The following is a 22,130-nucleotide window of genomic DNA, read 5'->3' as shown; positions in this document are numbered from 1 at the left end:
TCCAGTTTGTAAGCAATGGTCTCTGCCTCCACTTGGGACAGGTCTCTCAACAAGAGGTAACAGCATCAAGCTGTGCTAGGGGAGGTTTAGATTGGATATGAGGGAAAACTTCTCCACTGAGAAGGTGATCAGGTGTTGGAATGGGCTTCCCAGGGAAAAGGTGGCATCACTGTCCCTGGAAGTGTTCAGGCCCTCAGTGACACGGTTTAGTAGTGGTCTTGGCAGTCCTGGGGTAATGGTTGGATTTGATCTTAAAGGCCTTTTCCAACCTAGTTGATTCTATGACTCCCAGAGACATGTTTCCAGACGATCCAAGCAGCTGGCGAGACACGGCTGAACACAGGGGCTTCGGGTGAGGCCGGCAGCTCCCCATGGCCCACCCCAGGGCACCGGGCCCAGCCGGCTCCTCCTGGAGGAAGCAAAGCAGCGGCGTCCCCCTGAGTACAAGCACCGGTAAAGGGGCACTTCCAGCTTTATTCACGTTCGGGGCAACCGAACGGTGACTTCTGGCAGCCACAGCGACAGCGCACCACCCGGCCAGCGGCACCTGCCTCCCTGCGGGCGCCTCAGGCCTCGCTCCGCCCCGGCAGCTCCGCCCTGCTCTCGCTCAGCCCCGCCTCTCGCATGCCGGGGCTGGCTCCGCCACCGCGTCCGTTGGGTCTCTCGCTGCCGGTGGAGCCCCGGCTGCCGCCTGGCGCCGGGGCCGGCGCGGGAGGATGCGGCGGTTCGCGCGGGTGGCGCTGCTCTGCCTGGGCTGCGGCGTCTGCTCGCTGCTCTACGGCTTCAGCCAGCTGGCCCTCTCCCTCGAGCAGGAGCCCGGCGCCGGCCGGGAGCAGCAGGCCCGAGACCCCGCCGCGGACGGCGCTCGGCGGCAGGCAGGCGCCGGCCGGGAGGCGGCGGCGAGCGCGGGCCGAGGCGAGGCGGGGGCCAGCAGGTAATGGGGAGTGGGGGCCGCGGGCAGGCTGCGGCGCGGGCGGGCGGTGGTTGTCCCGCATTCCTGCGGGGAGGGCCGGGGAGACGCGGGAGCTCGCTGGCCTCCTTCCTCCCTCCCTCCCTCCCTCCTTCCCGCGGGCGGAGCGGGGCTCGGAGCCCGCCCTCGCCCCCCGCGGGCGCCCCCGGTTGCTCGGCGCCGTCCGGTTGCGTCCGGAGGACGGCGAGGATGCGGCGCGGGGCCGAGGAAGCGCTTTGGGAGGGAGCTAGGTGGTGCGGGTGTGTGCCTCGGCATGCCGCCTGCCGCGGAACTGAGGGCGAAAAAGCCTGAAACCCGCACAAAGTGAACTTTGAAAGTGGTGTGAGGGGCTAGCCGGTGGGCGCAGGCGGCACCCGCGGCGGAGGGGTGGCAGCGCTGCTGCGGGAAGGGCGACATGGAGAGCGGGGAGACTGTCCCACTGCTTGGGGAGGTGCCTGAGGCTTGCGGTTGTCCTGTGCTGAAGTCAGGCTGCTGCCCTGTTGGAACAGGGCAGTGGGTTTTCTTCCTTCAAGCTGAGAAACTTTGAGGCTGTTGCTGAGTTCTGAAACTGGGTATCCTTATGATCATCAGATATAACTTTAAACGAGTACTTGCAATGGGATACTTCAGCCTTCTCACAGGGAATTGTGAGTTCAGTTCTGCGGTTAAAGTGGTGTAAATCTGAGCAGCTCACGCTGTGCGTAGCTGTGTGTTTCTGTTTCCTGCTCTTCCTGTCCGCAGAAATTTTCATGTGATCAAGCAGCAAGTGAGATGATAGAATGGAAAAGTACTAGTTTTCCTTTAGATTTATAGCTTCACGATCCTGTTCACTTGTGGCTACCAGGATGCTAGTGCCAGGAAAGGAAGAGTGACGAGAAATGTGTTGCTAAAGATAGAGGAGAAATTAGGACCAGGCCTTTCTGGGCCATCCTACCTGTAGCAGTTTAAAGCTGTGTTTGTGTCCCTCCTTCCCAATGATGGACGTGCTCTGGCACCCTGCATTCCTTACACAGCCTGTACTCCTTTGGTCACAACAAGTGTTGATCCAGCATGCTGACCAGCCTGAAAACTGCCTAGGGTTTGGCTAGCTCAGCGCTCTGAACGGGCTCATCATGTAATTATGAAAGTGTTGTTGCTGCCGCAAAGGAGTTATGGAGGATGGCAGGATGACAGAGCTCTGACTTAATCATCATAAAATACCATGAAACAGCATTCTGAGTTGCTAGGGGTGGAGTCAGCTGAAATGTGAAACTCAGCTTTTGACTGGTCTAACTACTTCAGAGAATGTCCCCTCCATGCTTTTGTTTTAGTGCAGATTATGTCCTGAAAAAAAACGTGAGGATGCTTGTTTCTCATGTCCAGATTATGATTAAAAACTTACTATGAGAAGCTGAAATCTGCTAGTGCTAAAAAAAAAAACGAATTCAGTTAACTGTTAACAGTTTTATGTGAGATTTCATTAGCTTAATAATCACAGAATCATAGAATGGTTTGGGTTGGAAGGGACATTAAATCTCATCTGGTTCCAACCCCTCTGCCATGAGCAGGGACACCTTCCACTAGAGTAGGTTTCTCCAATCCCTGTCCAACGTGGCCTTGTGAAGCACGGAATCAGACTCTACAACTCAGGGAGAGTTATAAAGCAGGTATGTTTATCATGGGCCTGGGTGCAAGGGGGATCACTCCTCCTAACTTGCACACTGAGGGGTTAAGCAAGCAGGTATTTATTACACACAAGCATGCATATTCATTAGGTTCCAGAGAGTTGAGAGGGGACATTACAATTAGTTTAGGTACTCATTATCATAAGTCTCCTCCCTTTTGGCGCTTGCGCACTGCCCTCCGATGGTCATGGGCAGGGTCTTCAAGATGAAGTAAGCAGTCTTCTTCACAGTGCACTTTTTACCTTTGGCACAGTTGGATGCCCCAGTAATCACAAAACTAGCTGAAACAAGACATATCTATAAGTTTCTGGTAGCTGGGAAAGATTTAGAACAGTGTGACCTTCATACAAAATTTATTGCAAACAGAACAGGATGGGCAGACAAGGAGTATCCTAAGCTAGCAGATGTTTGGAAGGCACTGTCTCCAAACTAACTGATAATTAGAAGGATGGTAAGAAATAATTCACTCTTGTTAGTAAGACTATTAAATTCTGTTATCACACCACAGACTTACAACACAAACATTCTTCTCTATCTTAGACCTAAGTTAAGTTAAAAGTGTCTTAACCCTATGTTTTCCAGCCACTTGCTTTCCTTATATCACTTGAATACTGCCAGGGATGGGGCAACCACAGCTTCTCACCAGTGCCTCACTGCCCTCGTAAATCAGTTTTAAATAAAAATGTTTGGAAAAAATCCTATGTATGATATTTATTTTACTAAAGAAAATATGCAGTTTACATGAAAAAAAAACAACCACCCTTTTGTTGGGTAAAAGGCAATCTAAAGAATTTGGTTTTGTAAACATTGACATTACTTTCAGGTGCATCATGCTCCTGGTTAACAAAAGAAGAACCAAGCCTATTTTAAAAGCTGTACTATTCTAGTGTTTGTATAAAGGGTAGTTTGTAAGTCAGAGGAATTGGTGGGCAAAAACCCCATCAAGGTACAAGAAGATTTTTACTTGCTGCAATGAGGTGAAATGAGGTATAAATCTGCCCTGTGTTTCAGTGTGGAAAAGCTTCACAGAGAGGGGTATTTTCCAAAGGACTTGAGCGCCACAAATAATTCCTGTGCATACATTTTCATGAGAGCCTATCTTCTTGTAAAATCAGTCTGTTGACACCGGTGTGGGAATAGTTTATCTATAAACTTCTGTCGAACTGGAGGCTCAGGATGAACATCATCCTGTTGTAAATTACTGAAGTTTTATATGCTGTTGGTGCAAAACTGGGCTGCGAGTCAGTCCCTTCAGACACTTCCTAAAGATTTTGTTTAAGGAAAAATTCTGTCCTGTGGCGGTTAAGAAATGCCCCACTGAATATTTCTTTAGATCCATACTTCAGTTATTCGCAAACATGAAATCATGTTACACTCACCTGTGTTATTGATACACATATCTTTGTGAATGTATTGGGGGTTTTCACTTTTTATACTTCAGCTGTTTCTTTAGTGTAGTCTGAGCATGATAGCCGCATAGCTGTTTAATGCCCACTTCTGACCATCCTGTGATCATATAATATCCTAAAGACCTGTTAGAGTAAATTATGTTTAGGTAACCTTCTAGTCCTTCTGAAGTTTAACATTTCATATGTGTTAACAGTAACTCTCAGTAATAGATTGCTTCAGCTGTTTTCACTGATAACTTTAAAATACAGTTTAGCAAAGCAATTGTAACTGCCATCTGAAGGCATTTATGCGCTCTGCAGTGATTTTCTGTTCGTTTTAGCCAAGAAGGGTTTTGTTTGCCTGAGTAATCTAGTTATGTATATGACATAAGGGCAGAATGAGCTCAGTCATACTCAGGGATGGGAGAGGGGGAAGCTGAGTTTTCTGGTAGTTTTCAGAAGCATGCAAACATGAAAACTGCAAGCTTTGAATAAAGCTTCAGAATACCACACCTGGAAGAATTTTGCAATAGTGTGATGTTGCTTATAAGTAGAGAATCTTTAGTTAGAAAGGAAGTATGGTATTGAAACTAGAATTACAGGTTCAGGGCAGGTCCTCCAATAAACAGCATAATTCAGGGGAGCTTGTTGGGTAATCATGGTGGTAAGGAGTTGTTTCAAGGGCTGCTGTAGCCTGAGTTACAGGAGGACAGGAAGCTGAAGGCTTGTGTCTTGAAACTTGACAGAAACAGCTGAAAAACTTTTCAGTAATTTATTAGCTAAATACTAAGGTTGGATTTTAGCTGTGAAGGAAGATTAGTGTTAAAGGTAATCAGTTCTCCTCATTATTCATTCCAGTTATAAAAATAGTAATGAATAGTCATTACTAATAATAGCTGTCATATAATAACTAAATGAACAATAGATCTGAACTTGAAAAAAGGAAATACTGAAGTGTCTACTTCCAGAAGATACAAAGTCAGTCAAAAGCCAGTATATGTAGTCACACTTTTTTCCTTGCTGTTGTGATTTATGGGTGAAGAAGGCAGTTGTTAAGAAATGGAAAAAAGAGTGAATAAATGCATATTTGCTACATGTATGTCACATAATAGCACTATAATCTGCTGTCAGTGGAGTATACTGTCAAGTCTTTCCCCACATGCTTTTAGATCAGTTAATTAGCAGGTTGCGCTTATGAAAAGTGAATTTTCAGTTAATTTTATCAATATTACCACTTTATTTAGACAGAATGTTCAGGTCCAGGGAAAGTGCTATCCTGATGACAAGTTTGAGAAGTACCGCAGGAATCAGTCTGTCGTCAGTTCCGTGAATTCAGTGAGGTCAATGGATTTGACCCTATTACAATGAAACGTTTTTTCCATTATGCTGTAGTTCAGCATTTTCATGCAGACAGCTATGCAATTTTGTTGTGTGTGACACTGATATCTGACTGTATCTCTCTCTTGCTCTCTAACTGTCCTGGCAAAGGGAGAGTTAAGTGGATCATAGTGCATGGAAAAGTGTAGGAAGTATAGCCACAAGCTTAGACAGCAGAGGGGGTTGGTTGTAATAGGTAGCTCATTCATTCCTTGCACTGTACGCAGCTGTTTTTCGTCTGTCAGAGCTGAGCCAGCAGTTTCACCAGCAGTTTCTCAGCTACTCTTGTGCCTTAAGAAATTGGTCTAGAAACTGTCTAAGCGCTTCAGAATAGAAGTAAAACTTTTAAAGGGATGAAACATTGAACAGTTTGAATCACAGAATCATACAATAGTTAGGGTTGGAAAGGACCTTAAGATCATCTAGTTCCAACCCCCTGCCATGGGCAGGGATGCCTCACTGCAGATCATGTCACCCAAGGCTCTGTCCAACCTGGCCTTGAACGCTGCCAGGGATGGAGCATTTACCATTTCTTTTGGCAACCCGCTCCACTGCCTCACCACCCTCACAGTAAAGAATTCTTCCCTGTATCCAATCTAAACTTCCCTGTTTAAGTTTGAACCCCTTACCCCTTGTCCTATCACTACAGTCCCTAATGAAGAGTCCCTCCCCAGCATCCCTATAGGCCCCCTTCAGATACTGGAAGGCTGCTATGAGGTCTCCGCGCAGCCTTCTCTTCTCCAGGCTGAACAGCCCCAACTTTCTCAGCCTGTGTTCATACAGGAGGTGCTTCTGCCTCCTGATCATCCTCATGGCCCTCCTCTGGACTTGTTCCAACAGTTCCGTGTCCTTTTTATGTTGAGGACACCAGAACTGCACACAGTGCTCCAAGGGGGAGTTGAAAGTTGAAACTTCATTTAAAAAAATCTGCTGAATTTGTCAAGCAGTGAAGTTGACTAGAAGATGTTATTTTTTATAGAAATGTTGTAAATTAATGAAACATTATCAAGATTTTTCCAGTTAAAAAGTTGTCCTGTATCAGACATTTAACATTACATCTGCTGTTTCCTATCTAATAAGGCCATTGCTTCTCTGACAAAATACATCATGAGAAATTTGTGATACTGCTGCAGGTGTTCAGGAAAAGCTCTTTAGAAATTCTCAGTGCATTTGAGAGTTGAATTGAGCATCAATCTTCCCAAATTTTCACTTCTGTGATGATGAGCAGGAAGGAACTTAAAAAATTCATCCTTCCTCTTTTCTGCACATTGTGGTGTGGCAGAGACACCAGTCTGTCTGTTAGCTGTTTCTTGCTGTTGATTAGACTTCGGTTGTTAAGGCAGCGCTGACAGGGAGGCAGTGGTCATGACTGCAACCCTCCCTTTGGATGTAGTGCTAAATTTTCTGTGATGTTACAGCAGGATAAAAGATGCCACACAGACTGGGAAGTATACTTGGAAACTGTGATCTCCGTTAACAGCAAGCCCACCAGTGCAGTTAACGAAAGCACTGATGTTTGGAGTGTTCCCTATGATGGAAACTTGACTTAGAGTCATAGAGATAGTTAGGGTTGGAAAGGACCTTAAGATCATCTAGTTCCAACCCCCCTGCCATGGGCAGGGACACCTCGCTCTAAACCGTGTCACCCAAGGCTCTGTCCAACCTGGCCTTGAACACTGCCAGGGATGGAGCATTCAGAACCTCCCTGGGCAACCCATTCCTTTGCCTCACCACCCTAACAGGAAAGAATTTCTTCCTTATATCCAATCTAAACTTCCCCTGTTTAAATTCGAACCCATTACCCCTTGTCCTATCACTACAGTCCCTAATGAAGAGTCCCTCTCCAGCATCCCTATAGGCCCCCTTCAGCTACTGGAAGGCTGCTATGAGGTCTCCACGCAGCCTTCTCTTCTCCAGGCTGAACAGTCCCAACTTTCTCAGCCTATCTTCATATGGGAGGTGCTCCAGTCCCCTGATCATCCTCGTGGCCCTCCTCTGGACTTTTTCCAACAGTTCCATGTCCTTTTTACGTTGAGGACACCAGAACTGCACACAATACTCCAGAGCAGAGGGCATCAGTCTTCATCAGTGTGACTTGTGCATTATTGTGTAATTTACACACAAAATTGTCCCTTAATTCTGAAAAATGTTTTTTTTTTTAGGTCACAGTATAGGTACCTTTGCTATGTCTGCAAGACGAAAATTTTTACTGTCCAGTGGTGTTGAAGCTAAATTAGAGAGAAGCTTAAACTGGCAAACAGATCTTTGAAAATGCTTGTCTTATACTAGTGATTCTAAAAAACTTTTATTTGCTTTATATTTTTGACAGTCGTTGGTGTTAGGAGTTGTCCAGCCTAGTAGTCTGATGAAGGTGAGGTTGCTGCAGCTCCATGTCCCTGGGTCCAGCCAGTAGCAAAGCTGAGCATTTATTCCCAATGGATGTACATGCCCCCAGTGCATACTTACATGCTGGCCACAGAGAAAACTGTGCACAAACAGCAGAAGAATCCTGATTAGGGTGAAAGGCTTTTAAATAAAAATATATTACTATAGACAGTGTGGTTCCCTCCAGTAACCGGCCTTAGACACTCAGGCTACCCAGGAACAGGATCCTCTGGTCTTTTCTGTTGCTGGCTTGAGCATGCAAACCCATGAAGGTTGCAGCCCAGTTCGTTTCTGCTACTCGGACCCTCCTGGATGTGCACAGATGAGTACACTGGGGATCTTTGCAGTTACTGGCATTAGCCTTGTGGCAGTTGACCATGGGACTGCCTCAAGCAGGTGAGTCTTTCGAATAGCTGGTCCAGACCTATGGCCTTAGCATTAGCCAACCCTCAGAGCCTCTCTAGTGGCTGGCTTAGACCTTCAGATCCTTCCAGTAGCCATCTCTCAGACCTTTGTCTCTTGTAGTTAGGTTGAGAGGCTCATTCAGGTAGCTCAGACCCTCTCATTGCTGCAGTCTGGTTCAGCCTTATGACCTGTATGATACCTGGCTCCCAAGCCTCTTGCTGGTACTTGCTGGCTAGTCTGGTTTGGTACGTGCTAGTGATGATGTGTACCAACATGCACACCTACACACTGTGTGCACACAGGTCTCTCTGGTTTCTGACACTGCTGGTTCGTGGGCCCCTATGGTCTGCAACCATCTTTTCATTCTCTGGCACTTCCACCTCTGTGCCTGCACATGTACGTGCACATGGAATGGAGTCCACCAACACCCAGGAAAACAGAAATTGAGTTTAATGAGGAGACTGATTATCAGGCATGCAACGTGGCAAATTGTACTGACTGGCCATGGGTTTACATGGGACTGGACCCTCTTCTCTCTGTTTTTGAATTCTCATTCCTCCCCTGTTCACCTTGGTCCCACAGTGAGCCTCACACCTATGTAGGCATCTGGTAAGCTGGTTTGGAGAGCATCACTTGTTTTCTCATCTGGTGGGCCTTCTGTCTGGCCCATAGACTGACTGCTCTTCTGCACTGGGGCTGGATCAGAGTGCTCTATGTGCCTGGGTTTCCCTCACCTGACATTATTTCCTGCTTTCTGTTGGTGGAGACTGGCCTTTAATCACATAACCTATAATAGGTGTGAGCAAAATATCCCTCCCTGATGCTGAAGGTGACTATTCCTGTCTGACTAGTAACCTTGCTCAGGTAACTATGACTGTTCCCATTTGATGAACAGATACAGTGCAACTCCCTAGCTTTGTAAAACACTTGTGACACTTATTTGTAGTCTAAGCTTTCCTCAAATTTTATTTCAAATGAAAATAAACCTTCCTGAGTGTCATTTTGAATGATTTTATTGTGAACGACAAGAAGAAAATGTTGTCCAATGATTCCAGCCTCTTAATCCTTTGTACGTGAGAGCTTTGTGGAATATGGTACCATATGGTCAGCTGAGAGAGACTTCTCTGGAAAAAAGGTAGGAGAAAGTCTTAAGTCTGATATTAGGTAAATTACATATATGTGTCCCAGTAACATTTTTATTTCAAACACAAAATTTATGAATCATATCCAAGGCTGACAACCTTGTTATTGTGGTAAATGGGACATCGGAAAGGCCTAATGTGTCAGAGAAAAGACTTGGGCAGTAATTTAAGCTTGCCTCTTGCCTTAGTAGTCCGGATTGGATAGTAGCTCAAGGCAGCTAGAAAAACACAGCTCTTGACAGTTGGAAGAGGAATCACCTATAATAATAATAATAATAATGTTTCAAACCAGAAAACTTTCTGAGAGAGAGTCTGTTAATTTATCCTAAAAGCAATGGGACAGTTAATTCAAAATGCTTCACACTGGAGATTGTAAAGATGGTTTTTCAGAAAAGCACAAGATCTTAATGTGCCTTAAAGTTTCTAAGAAACTTCAAAAGCCATGAAGATTAATGTAAGAAAGAATCTGGCAGACAGAACTTGCAGTTTTATACTGTTTGCTTTCCTCAGAGGACTGCAGATATTCCAGTCACAATCTACATTATCCTTTTTTGTACCTGGATATCTATTTGTAAAGACCATTCTTAAGTCATGAGATAGAATGACTTGACTGATTCTTGCAGACACATGCAGGATACCAAAGAACTGATCCAAAGAACCATAGCACTTCATGAACTTTTGTGAAACACTGTTTACCAGGTCATTTTTCTCAAGTGTTAAAGAAAGAAATTATACAGCTTGCCAGTTTTGATACTACGTTATTCTAGTAAGTCTGGTATTTGAACACTTCGGCCTTTACAGGTACAAGGTCATCCCACCAAGATGATGCTGATGCATTTCAAATTTGCAAAGCCAACTTCCAGGAGCATTTTGAACTGTAGTCCTTAAATACCTTTTCATCATCAAGCTGTTTTGGGGTTTTCCTCTTGCACATCCCTTTCACTTACAGATACCAAGTCACCTGTGCAGGAAAAGGAAGCAGAGGAGGTCACTCGAGTACATGCCTTGCTTTGCAGTATTGTACTTGCTCATTTAAGATTTTAAATCTTGATGTTGATTTCCTCACCAGAGCCTCTGAAACACACTTCTGTTGCTCTTTTAAAATATTCCCTATGTTACTGTTGCATAAAATGTAGTGGTGGACTATAGTCAAACCTGCTTTTTTTAGTGTGGCACAAGTCAATAAATTATTAGTCTTGTCATTAGTACGGAGAAGGAAAATTGCCAGCTGCGGTGATTATTTTGGTATTGCATTAACCTTTTGTTATGAAACAATGGAATTTGTTGGTGCTGCAAAGCCCTGTGTTTTGTTAAAAATCAGCTTTGCAGGCTTGCACTGAATAGGGTCATGGATGAATAGGAATTGTGTTTAAATAGACAATGTAACTTTGAAAAAGAAATTATCCGCTTGTTCCTTTTCTTGAAGTAGACAAAGGCATTGCAAAGGTGAAGGAGTTTTTGCCACAGTGTCGCTGTTCACTGTTCAAGTACCTATGGACTTATACTATGACAACAACATAGAATGACCTTCAGAAATCCCTGCTCCTTTGTGTTTTTCACTCTGAAAATACATGGAGAGGAAAGGCTAAAGGATGGGGATTAAAGTCTTCCTTAAAAGAATCAACCTGATTGGCACCTAGTAACTTCTCGTTTGTAGTACCCAAGTTCTGTCACATAGCTAGTCTTCTGCCAGGTAATTAACTATTCAAGTTACATTAGAGCTAGAAAATAATCCTTTTAACTTTGCCATAAAATCAGTAACACTTATATAGGTTATTTTTGTCTTATCCTGTTAGGTGTAAGAATTTGTCTGTATCTTTCTGGAATTCCTATTGGATGCTGCCCTCTGATGTTTGTGGAATGAACTGCTTTTGGGAAGCTGCTTTTAGGTAGGATCTATTATTAAATAGTACTTTATTATTTGATTGCAGGCAGGTGTAGCTCATGAGCATTTTTGGCTATTCAGCAAGGTAACAAAGCAAAAGAGTTTGATTGCTTCACATGCATTTCACCTGTGTATATTATGGTTGCCTTTAGCTGGGCTTTCTTCTGTTCTATTGTATTTGTAAAATTGTAGACTCAAGTGTTGTTACAAAGAGTAGGGGTTTTTTTGCAGTTACGTTGCTTCATTAAGTAGAACCTTGCTGACACTGTTAAAAAGTCCATCTGAATATTGTCTGAAAAGTTATTGATGAATTATTTTTGATATATAAAACTTGCAGTAATACCCATGATATAACTTTCAATAAAATTGGCAGATATGCTTTGTAATTAAGTTTGAAGTTTCTTTGTTCAAGTTACATGCTTTATAGAATTTGAGGAGGGTACATGATCCAAAAGCACTGAAACAACTGTTTGGAATGTGCATTAAGTTACACTATGTTAAAGCATAGACTGTGTCCTTAAACTTATATCTTTAACAAGAAATTTATATTTTTTGATGTGATTGTTCAGATGCTTTAGGCTGTCAGATTATGAAAGTAGCATGAAAAGAAATGAAAGAAGCCTTAAGCCACTTGACAGATAGGCTTTCTAACCTGCATAGTTCTCTTGAGTATATAACTGAAGTTCTAAATCAGTTTTCTTATACTCAAAATTTTACTGATTGTCCTTTGGTACCATTATCTCTTCTTAGTCTGAAACTTGAATATTTCTAGGTAAGCAAAGAAATAAAAAGGTTTAATTTCACAAGACAGTGTATTTTTGAAAATTGTGTTTTTGGGAATGACTTCAGATCTGTTCCCTATTCCTCTCTGCTTGTGTTCTGTCAGTGCTTTTTAAGGTCATCAGTTGCCAGGAAGTTAAAGAGATGGCTTAGACTGAATTTTAGTCAGTTAGCGAAGTGCACCTGTAATTTGGGACTGCCAAGTCTTTCTTGCTGCCCTTGGTAGCCAGTGTGTTAATCTATAGGCATTCACCTGGCTGGCCCTTTGGCAGATTTAGCTGTCTGAAAAGATTAACTTTCTTTCTTTTCCTTAAAGGTTAGCTTTTGGGAGTTTAGTTTATGAGCTTTAGCACAGAGATGGGTAAACCAAATGTCAGTGCTGTTGTGTTGGAGGGCATAGTGGCTTAGCCAATGCTTAGTGGAGGGACAGGATGTGATTGTAAGCTTCATTTATCTGTGGACATGTGAGCCAGTTGTGTAGTGCTGAGGGAGGAGAGGGTCTCGCTCTCTTCTGACTGTGGTGATGTCTGTGAACTGTCCACAATAGAGTGTAATGGGCTAAACAGAAAATTTCCTTTCTGGATTTTCTGCCAGAATTAAGGCAGGTAGGACTTTAGAACCAGGAGAAGTGTTTTTCTTTGCACATACCTTAACCTGTAACTTGTACTATCTTGTTAAAAATGCCCTATGTGGCTCTGAAGAGGAGTCTGTTGAAGAATATATTGGTTATATTGTTACCCAATGAGTGTAGTTTCTTTCAAGGTGAAACAGTTGTCATTGTGAACCTCTAATATTTACAAAATTTCATGTTTATACATTTTGTAACCAAAGGAAAAAAAGCTGTGTGAATGTGTAATGGGGATGTGGCATTCAGATTAATCATTTCAGGTTGTGTTTGATTATCAATATATTACTATTAAATTAATCCCCATATCTTGTGCTCACTCTGCTTGTTGATTTCATCAGTGAGATGCTCTAACTTCAGAGGGGGGCCCCCTTGCCTCCTTCAAACTTCATTTTAATTTATTTCCCTGTTGTTATTAAGTTCAGTTGGTTTCAGAGAGGTGCAGTGAGTTTGTGTAGAAGAGGTTGGGAAGATGGCAGAGAGAAGAAAGTGCTTCACACAGTATCACAGTAGGTTAGGGATTGGAAGGGACCTCAAAAGATCATCTAGTCCAATCCCCCTGCCGGAGCAGGAACACCTAGATAAGGCTACACAGGAACGTGTCCAGGCGGGTTTTGAATGTCTCCAAAGAAGGAGATTCCACAACCTCCCTGGGCAGCCTGTTCCAGTGTTCCGTCACCCTCACTGAGAAGAAGTTTCTTCTCAGGTTTAAGTGGAACCTCTTGTGCTCCAATTTGTACCCATTACCCCTTGTCCTTTCATTGTTTGCCACTGAGAAGAGCCTGGCTCCATCCTCGTGACACTCCCCCTTTATATATTTATATACACTTCCTCTTTGGATAGCAGCAAGCAGTTACAATTTGTCAGCATCTGAACTTGCTATCTAAGCCTCATTTCCTTGTATGTGCTGGAATAACACAGAAGGTAGTTGCAGTTCAGTTTCAGCTTTGGATATGAGCTATGATTTTGTTTGACTCAAAATATGTGCACGGTACTAGGAGCACTGAGAAGCTGAAGGGTTTTTTAAACGTTTGGTACCACCTTATGCTTTGAATGTGATACTTGCTCTCGAGTTTGGAGACAGAATTTTGGTGGAAGAGGAATGAACTTAATTCCCTGCAGGTTTATTAACCGCAGGAAGTGAAGTCTAGCATTCTTGTTTTCTGAGATTGTGTGTGCAGGGCCACTTCAAGATTATTCATAAAGATATGGCTTCTTAAAAGCTTTTTCTGTGAACAGGTGACATTGTCATTCCAAGTTGGGTATCTTTTGAAATAGAAAGGAATGGGACTTCTACCATAGTGTCTTATTCCAGATAATTTGACCCTGGGTTGGCTAAGCCTTTGTGTTTTTTTTAAGTGCAGTTGTAGTGAGGTGCAGAATAAAGCTTGAGTCTGAAGAGATTGGGATAGGGATACGAGGAGAACCTAAGTGTTATATATCTGGTGGATATCCTGAGATAGCCAACTCCACTGCCTGTAGACGTGCCAACAAAATAATGAGAATTCCAATGAGTTTGGATTTAATAGAAATGGCAGAGTCAGGTCATTGAAGTGCACTAACACTTACTTGAATCTTCTGTTTGGCCTGGTTTGACTCACAAAAAGAGAACACTGTTAATCTGTATCATAAATCAGTTTGTGAATGGAGATTCTGGTGTTCTATTTTTGCTCTTTCAATAAGCTAACAAAATTTAGGTTGTTCAGAGGAGCAGATCGTGTACCCAGAATTTCTTTGCCAATAGCAGATTCATAAAATTTATGTCGGTGTTAGAATGTCTCCTTTCTGTTCGCAAGGTAAGTTTGTCAAGCATTGGAAAGTAGTCCTTCAGCTTTTGGACTTTTAGTTCTTCTCTTTGAAAAACTTAGCTTGTTTTCTCTGTTTCTGACTTAAAGTTCTGGTTGGATTTTTGTTTTTCTCCTGGATATCAGAAGCACAGGGATTTGTTCGTCCATGAGAGAAAGAACTTGGCATAGACATTTTTGAAATGCAGCTTGCTGTGTCATTTCCTCTGAGTGTCTCTAAGCATATAAAGTGTGAAGTGACAACTAATCTGTGGATTTGTACGACTCAAATTAGCATAATAGAAGTGTTGGACCCCTATAGAGCAATCTGTAATTTTTTTAGGAGAGATGTATATACAGGCTTCAGAATGACTTGTTATAGCTAATTCAACACCATTTTATATAGATGAGCTCTGAACCACTGCTGATTCTAATAATGGGTAATAAGGATTTTGTCTCTTCAGTTATCAGTGTAAAATCTCTTGTCTATGTTATGTGTAGGAAGGATTTTGGAGCTATTCTGCCCCCACAGTTATCGCCATTCTGATTATCAACATTATTGAGACAGGATGACTTGTGCTGTGCTCTTGGTACAGAGTCTTTGTTAGCTTTCACATTGGTAGAGGAAGCATGAGGTCACTTTCACACACAGGGTATAGATTTTATCAAGAATTTAAAAACTGCTGATAAAGATATCATGAGGTTCAGGTTTTGCATGATTTAGATAATGTGTACCATTTATAATACACCTTTCAGGGTGCTGAGTGTCATTTAGCTGGTATGCTTGCTTATTTCGAACTGAGACTGATTAAGAAGGCATTCTCGGGGTCATTACTATGGCTGTCTGACCTGCCTGATCTCAGTTGTTAGATGGTGCTTTGAAGTGGGTTTTAACTTGCATTGCCTATGGAGAAAAAAAAAAGTTCACCATTTTCTGAGCATATTGAAGTCCAGGTTGTGTTGATATCTTGAGATGAGCTTTGACAGTCCTGAAAAGCAGGACTTCTGAACTAGTTAGCTCATTGGAAGATGGGGCTTTGGACTTCTGTAGTCAAATTTTAAATGACTAATGTGTTGTAACTTCAAACCTAATATTCTAATTGAGTGTTTAATTGAATAGATGACACTTGAACATCATGTGCACTGTATCATTAGCATACTTTTACAAGCTAAGCTCTGATTATGAACTATTTTTAATTCAGTACAGTAGCAGAAAACTAAGAAGCTGAGTAAAAACCTGGAATTTTTATCGCTTTCAAATCTGGATGATTTCTGTAGTTACCTTGATCCTCTTTCGAATATATGTGTAGAAATGGTTTAACAGTTGCATTTTAATCAGTGTAGTCTTTGTTGCCTTTTCACTCTGCCTGTTTGTTTTCTGATAACTAGAGGCTTCTTGGTTAGGCTCCTTTATGATCAATTTATGTTTGATTAATTGATTTAGATCAAACACAAAACATTAAAAGGAAAAAGGATGCAGTAAATAAGCCATTTCTTTTGTATTTACACAGCTACCATTTGTTTTTCAGAGGTACGTCATGCTAGGTTTGAAATAATGCAGGTTGATTATAGCAAAATATTTTCCTTGCATATTCTAATGGTTATAATTTGCATCTTCCATGCTAATTGTCAAAAAGCTTGCATGCATGAGATATTTGCACTGATAATGCGGGTAGCTTTTCATACTGAAGAAGAAAACACATTTGCGGCAGGCTTCTGTTTGTTCTTTTCATAAGTGTAAACAACTTTGACACAGCTGAGCCTGGCAGCCTAGTCCATTTGGTTATAATATCAAGGAAAATTTAATGATGTTGTGGAAGGACTGAGAGACTTTATTAAGCAACCATGTTTAGGCTGCTGAATATTGCACGCCTCATATGTGTTACAGACCATTTGGAGAAAAGATCAAAGCAAAGCAAGGCTGTTGCTCTGTCAGAATGAGCGTAGGAAAACTTGTTTTGACATGGAATGATTTTTAAACTGTTTTGTTTTGTAAGCTACAAAATGGTCCTTGTGTTACCATTATGTAATATAGAGGTGGTTGTACAGGTTAGGATGCAGCAGTTTTCTCAGAAAAGGACAAATGGTTTTTTACTGTTCAAACCAAATGCAATTATACTAAAAATGGTAATTCCTCTCCTCAATGGGCCAGAGTAAAATTTGAAAGGACAACTGAGGTCAATTTATTGCTTCAGTTACTCATACCACTCTTGTGCTCTTAGTACCTGGATGCTAATCTTTCCTTCCTTGGCTTCTGCAGCCATGTTAAGGAAATACAGGAGAGGACAGCTTGATTGCCAGGGGAGTTGAGCAGGGAGCTCTCTGTTGATCCCTGGGTGTGTTCTTAGTAGTACATCAACAGATGGGAAAAAGGCACAAAGTTTGTAACACAGAATTGAGGCTGATTGTGATTTCTTTGTGGCTTTCCATAGCAACAGTGCCACTATTTGAATGTGGCTTAAAAGCAGGGAGAAAAATGAAATTGTCCTCAGACACACTGACAGCACTTTGAATCTGGTACCCAGGTCACGCTAGATACTGTAACACTGCAGTTGCTCTGGAAGGGTTGGAGCTTGGCCTGTGGCAGTCTGTGAGTGCTGCAGAAGCAGCTGTTGTGCTGTGACTTCAGTATATAGCAGGCTAGAATTGGGACCGACTTAATGATCACAGATTAGATGGAGTTGTGTGAAGGATTCCTTATGCCTGGGTGGTTTGGTACCCTCTCACGTGTGCTCTCAGTGTGTTACATAAGAACAGGAGAGCCCTACATTAAACATACACAGGAGACCCTCTGCTATGGTGCCTTGTGCCAAGTCTGAAGGACAGAGCTAAGATTTTCATGGAATTGATGAGTATTTTAGCATCAGTACTGTTTGGGTCCTCTTTTTCCCCAAGAAGTTCAGCTGGGATGCAGTGAAAGTTCTAGAAGAGAGTAACCTGTCAAAATACACCTCTCAAGCTTACTACTAAATTATTACTTCATAATTTTAATTGACCTAGAAATGCTAGTTTAACATACAGTGTGTCATGGTGTACATAAGGCAGTGTTCTGACAGACAGTTTCTGGAAAGTCTTGTTGTAGCAGCTTCATTGGGTATATCCAGCTATGTTCCTCTGTCAGAGGTTATTAACCCCACAGCAGAATTAATCATTGCAGGATGAAGGTCTCCACTTCAACACAAATAGTTCAGGGCAAGGCTTGTACCTGGCCTTACGCTGCTGTTGAGCAGCCTGTTTTAAAGTGTACGTTTTCACTCTCACAGTGTCAAAGTGGATTATCTGAAACGTGTTTTCTAAACTCATGGGCGTATGTGTTGTGTGCTCTCTCAAGTGTTTTATTTCATTTATTTCTGCTGTCCCTGCCACTCGTGTAATCGGTATCCTCAGACAAATCAAGTTCTCTTATTTGTCCCTAAACGCTTGAATCCCGTCATGGCTTCCTGCTCAGTCACTTCTATTGGATTGCAGGTGCATTCTTTGCTTTGCCATTTACTGGGATTTGGTGTAGGGTTTTTTGTGGTTGGTTGGTTTGTTTTCCCCCTGCAGGAGCAAAGATTCCCACTTTACTGGAGATTTAATTTTTTTTCCTTTAGAAATCAGGGCTGTCAAGTTTTCCTTGTTAGTCTGTTCAAAAGCCTTCCTAAAACAGAGCTTGTTTCACTCTGTTGTTGCTTTTCCCAGCTTCTCCACAGAGTACTGCCACACCAAAACATCAGGCTACTAGCATTCAGAAATATGCATAAAGAAATCTTCATTTGTATTTTTGTGTTTCCCGTGTTGCCTCTGAAGATTTTTAGGAAAGTGTCTTAATGCTTTCAGAATGTCGATTTTGAGGTTCAGTAATGGGATTGCTCTCATACCGGAGCTGTGATACTCGTGACACCAAAATTGCTCAGGGTCAGAGAAGCCACAGTTCTGGTAAAATAGTTTTTATTTTGCTTGTGGTCAACTCAGCTACTGAACTGCTAAAATAAAGAAAGAAATGTGGTGCTGAAAAATCTCGTGTAAAAAATCTTAGTTACAGCAGAGCCAGAGCTGTGTAAATGAACAAGGTTTTCCTTTTGTTGTCTTCTGTTGAGACCTCTGTTGAGGTAGTTGCATGGCTAACTACAGCAGAGAGCGGTGGAGGGAAGATCGGAAAATGAGAGAGGATGGAAGATTCAGGAAGGAGAATCATAGAATCATAGAATAGTTAGGGTTGGAAAGGACTTTAAGATCATCAAGTTCCAACCCCCCTACCATGGGCAGGGACACCTCGCTCTAAACCATATCACCCAAGGCAAGGAGAAGGAGGGAAGGATATAGTAAAGAGCGGATAAATCTGAAAGCAATCAGGGGAAGAACCAAAGTCATGTAGGCATAATATGGAGGAACAGAGTGAGACAAGTGGATGGGGCATGTTTAATATTGAAGGTGAGACTGCAGAGCTCAAGGTGATAAACTCTGCTGGACAACTTAAACTTTATGCTGCTTCTAGTAGCAGGAAAAGGAAAAAGTGGTGAAAGATGCTGGCAGCAGAGGATTGTCGTAAGAGGTGAGTAGTTAGTGTTTCTGGATGAAGGTGGGCCAATGATTTCCCTCCGGGAGTGGAGAGAGATGTATATGTAGGGCAAGGAGCGGCTCTGAAACCTGATTATTAAAAAGGAGGCTGTGATTGCCAGTGGTATGTATGCAGGGAAGTCAAATGCAGTTTATAATCACTAATGGTTGTCTCTTCATGGAGTCTTATGTAAGAACTACAATTCATAGAATCATAGAATAGTTAGGGTTGGAAAGGACCTTAAGAACATCTAGTTCCAACCCCCCTGCCATGGGCAGGGACGCCTCACACTAGACCATGTTGCCCAAGGCTCTGTCCAATCTGGCCTTGAACACCACCAGGGATGGAACATTCACAACTTCCTTGGGCAACCTGTTCCGGTGCCTCACCACCCTCACAGTACAGAACTTCTTCCTTATACCTAACCTGAACTTCCCTGGTTTAAGTTGGAACCCATTCTGGAGCTTCATAACTTCTCCTGCCATAATATGTCTCTGGGACCTCTTATGCCCTTCTTAATGAATAGTCCCCAGAGGGAATGATAGCCTGTTCTTTCCGATGGTTCCATCTGCTTCAGGGATAAAGCTTTCTGTTGTGTACTTACGGATTTGAGTCCAGCTGTTCCCCATATTGTGCAAGCTGAAGTTCCAGTGTTACTAGCTTTTTGTAAATACTTTTTTTGCCTTTTCAAAAAAATATTTTTAAGCACAGATTTAAAAAATTGAAGTAATGAAGTCAAACTCATAGAACAGATTGTGTGAACAAAATGGCTGTAAAAGCATTAGAATATGATCAGTCTATTTTTTGTTGTGTGGCTTGAACTGTTCTTTCATTCACAGATGTCACTCTGTAGAAATAATCAGATAATAGTCTTTGAATCTCAGCGTGTTGTAGAGCTGCTTTGGCATACCTTGTTCATGGAAAGCCATGTGTTACATGCGGTTCAGGAACTTGGCTTTCAGCTATGCAGTTTGTGTAGGTTGTGTCCTTATTTATCACATGACCTTGCACTATCCCTGTAAGCTCTCGTGACTGCAGGGCTTAGTTATTGTAATTCCTTTTTCAGTGGATTAGTGATGAGGCTAATCTGCTGTTTGCAGCTTGTTCAGGCTGCAGCAGTGTACTGCTTACTGGGTTTCAGCTACCCTCATCACAGTCAGCTACTTACTACATGGTGTGATGTTTAAATTAGCTTTATGAGTAAAGGTCTGAATGGGCATAACTAGTTACATTTCAAGATTCTATTTTACTTTTTTTTTTTCTGTTAACCTGAACTAATTCCTCTTTTTTTTTTTTTTTCTGCAAGACTTAGAAAAGGTTTCAGTCTGTGGATTAAATCATCTGAATACAGAAGTCTGTGTATAGGTGTCTATGTCAAGTAGGTCTTAAGCATTCACTGAAATTGAAAGATCATAGAGAATGATCCAGGTGACTAGCTAGTAAGTTGCTGAGAAATAAATGGCTGGTGTTAATTGAGAAGCAAGCACTTGTCTATCTTACACATCTCCTTGGGACTAGTAGATACATGACCTTTGAGACATCCAGTCCTTTTGGACTGGCACCCGGAGGTCAGGTGAGACGCTCTAGAGCTTATTAAATGATGGTGTAGAATCAAGCCCTAGATATTTATTTTTGAAATAAGGTTAATTGCTTTTTGTGCTCTGTATCCTGCTGACTAGATCTCCATTGGCTTTATTGAGACTTTGGATACAGTCTTGTATGTCAGCATCTTCCTTTAGGTGTCTTGTTTTGGATGTGAAACTTACCTGTGAGGTCTTTCACCCATGTGATTTTTAATAAAGCCCCAAACCTTGACTTAAGACAGACTGCACATTCTGATTAAAACTTTATTAATCTTAAATCCGTGGGATGCTGGAGATTTTTAGTTCCAGGGCATTAAACTCTTCCAAAACTCAATATTTTTTAAATTCAGCTATTGTTTATGACATTAAACTTCAGCACTTTTACAGTGATAACTTGCTTATATTTTGCCTCATGGAACTCAATGTGTTGCTGTTCCATGCCTTAAAGAAAAAAGGCATATTTGCATAATCTCTTTTATCAACTTAAAGGAAGACTTGTACACATCTAAATGTTTTAGTTACATAAAAATTGGGCAGAGGTTACTTGCTAAGAATCACATCTGTTAATTTCTGTTTGAAGTGTCTCTCTCTTTGGCAAGCTTCTAAGAATAGTTGGTATGTTTGCCAAGAATTTCTCTACTGTTAGTAGGTTGGTGAAGTATTTTCTAACTTCATTTTAATTTTCTTTTTTTTTTGTCTGAATACCTTGGATTTAAACTTGTAATTTAAACCTTTAGATACTCTTGAGTTCTCTTAGACCCCCTCTTCCCATAGTTGGTGCAATTAGCTCAAGCACAGGACATTGTTTTGAGGATTGGCTTTGAGCTGACATATGTTTAAAACCTTTTGATGTTTTTCTGACCAATTAAATATATGAAATCCAGGAGTGCATGGGTTTAGGGTTGGTATGTCCACTGCGTTTGCCACCAGGCTGATGGTATTTACCCAATAATAATTTTTGCCTGTTGTATTAAAATAATGAAATAACTTTTGAATGTATCCTGTATGCTACATACCAGGCACTTCTTACTGTAACTGTTGGACAGCAGCTGCCTTCAGGAATAGAGAAGTTCCCACTCCCCACACCTTGCAGTGGTTTAGCCCCAAGGACACAGGCAACGCGTGTGGTCAGGGTACCAAAGGGTCTTTCCAAGAACCACTGAGAGCACCAGGACATCCCACGAGGCCATCTGGGCTGTTAGTTTCCCAGCTTTCTAATTCAAGTTGTACTCCTGCAGGATGGAAGGAGAGGAGAAAGCTTTTTATGTTTTGCCAGTGCTTAGGAGAAGCGCTGAAGCATGGGTTTGACAAAAGGGCAGAAAACAGGCAAAGCACCTATATCATTCAAAAACGTTGTTAACAGAACTCCTTAAAAGGCTTTTTTCACTTTTGATGTTGAGTTTAATTCTGCTGTATCTGTTGTGTTTACTTATCTCTGTATTGAGTCCGGAGAAAGAGGAGAAAATGAGCTCATTCATAGACTGAATGTCTTTCGCTTTTTGATGTAACTTCATGTGATCTTTCTTTTAACTGTTTAACTGTTTGGGTGGAATTCCTTGCTAGTGTTGGATGGCAAAATTACTAAGAAAATAAATGTTTAGTTTCTGTACAGCTCTTCCATAC

General features: G+C 42.0%; 1 protein-coding gene across 2 annotated transcripts in view; it reads left to right on the top strand.

The window, feature by feature from the left end:
• The first annotated feature begins 573 nt into the window (after positions 1 to 573).
• Positions 574 to 22,130, top strand: part of GXYLT1 (glucoside xylosyltransferase 1) — a 35,792-nt gene continuing 14,235 nt past the window's right edge. The window contains exons 1-2 of one of the 2 annotated variants that reach the window (XM_061361174.1): positions 574 to 934; positions 11,107 to 11,199. In XM_061361174.1, coding sequence (XP_061217158.1) covers positions 717 to 934; positions 11,107 to 11,199 — 311 coding nt within the window. In that variant the 5' untranslated portion in view covers positions 574 to 716. The remainder of the gene's footprint in view (positions 935 to 11,106; positions 11,200 to 22,130) is intronic. The other variant, XM_061361175.1, reaches the window with a different exon arrangement.

Source organism: Neopsephotus bourkii, unplaced genomic scaffold (assembly GCF_033783945.1).
Source record: "Neopsephotus bourkii isolate Nb327-2 ecotype Australia unplaced genomic scaffold, CSIRO-AGI_Nbou_v1 NB_1053, whole genome shotgun sequence".
In the NCBI taxonomy this organism is placed as follows: domain Eukaryota; kingdom Metazoa; phylum Chordata; class Aves; order Psittaciformes; family Psittacidae; genus Neopsephotus; species Neopsephotus bourkii.
This window is presented reverse-complemented; position numbering and strand designations above follow the sequence as displayed.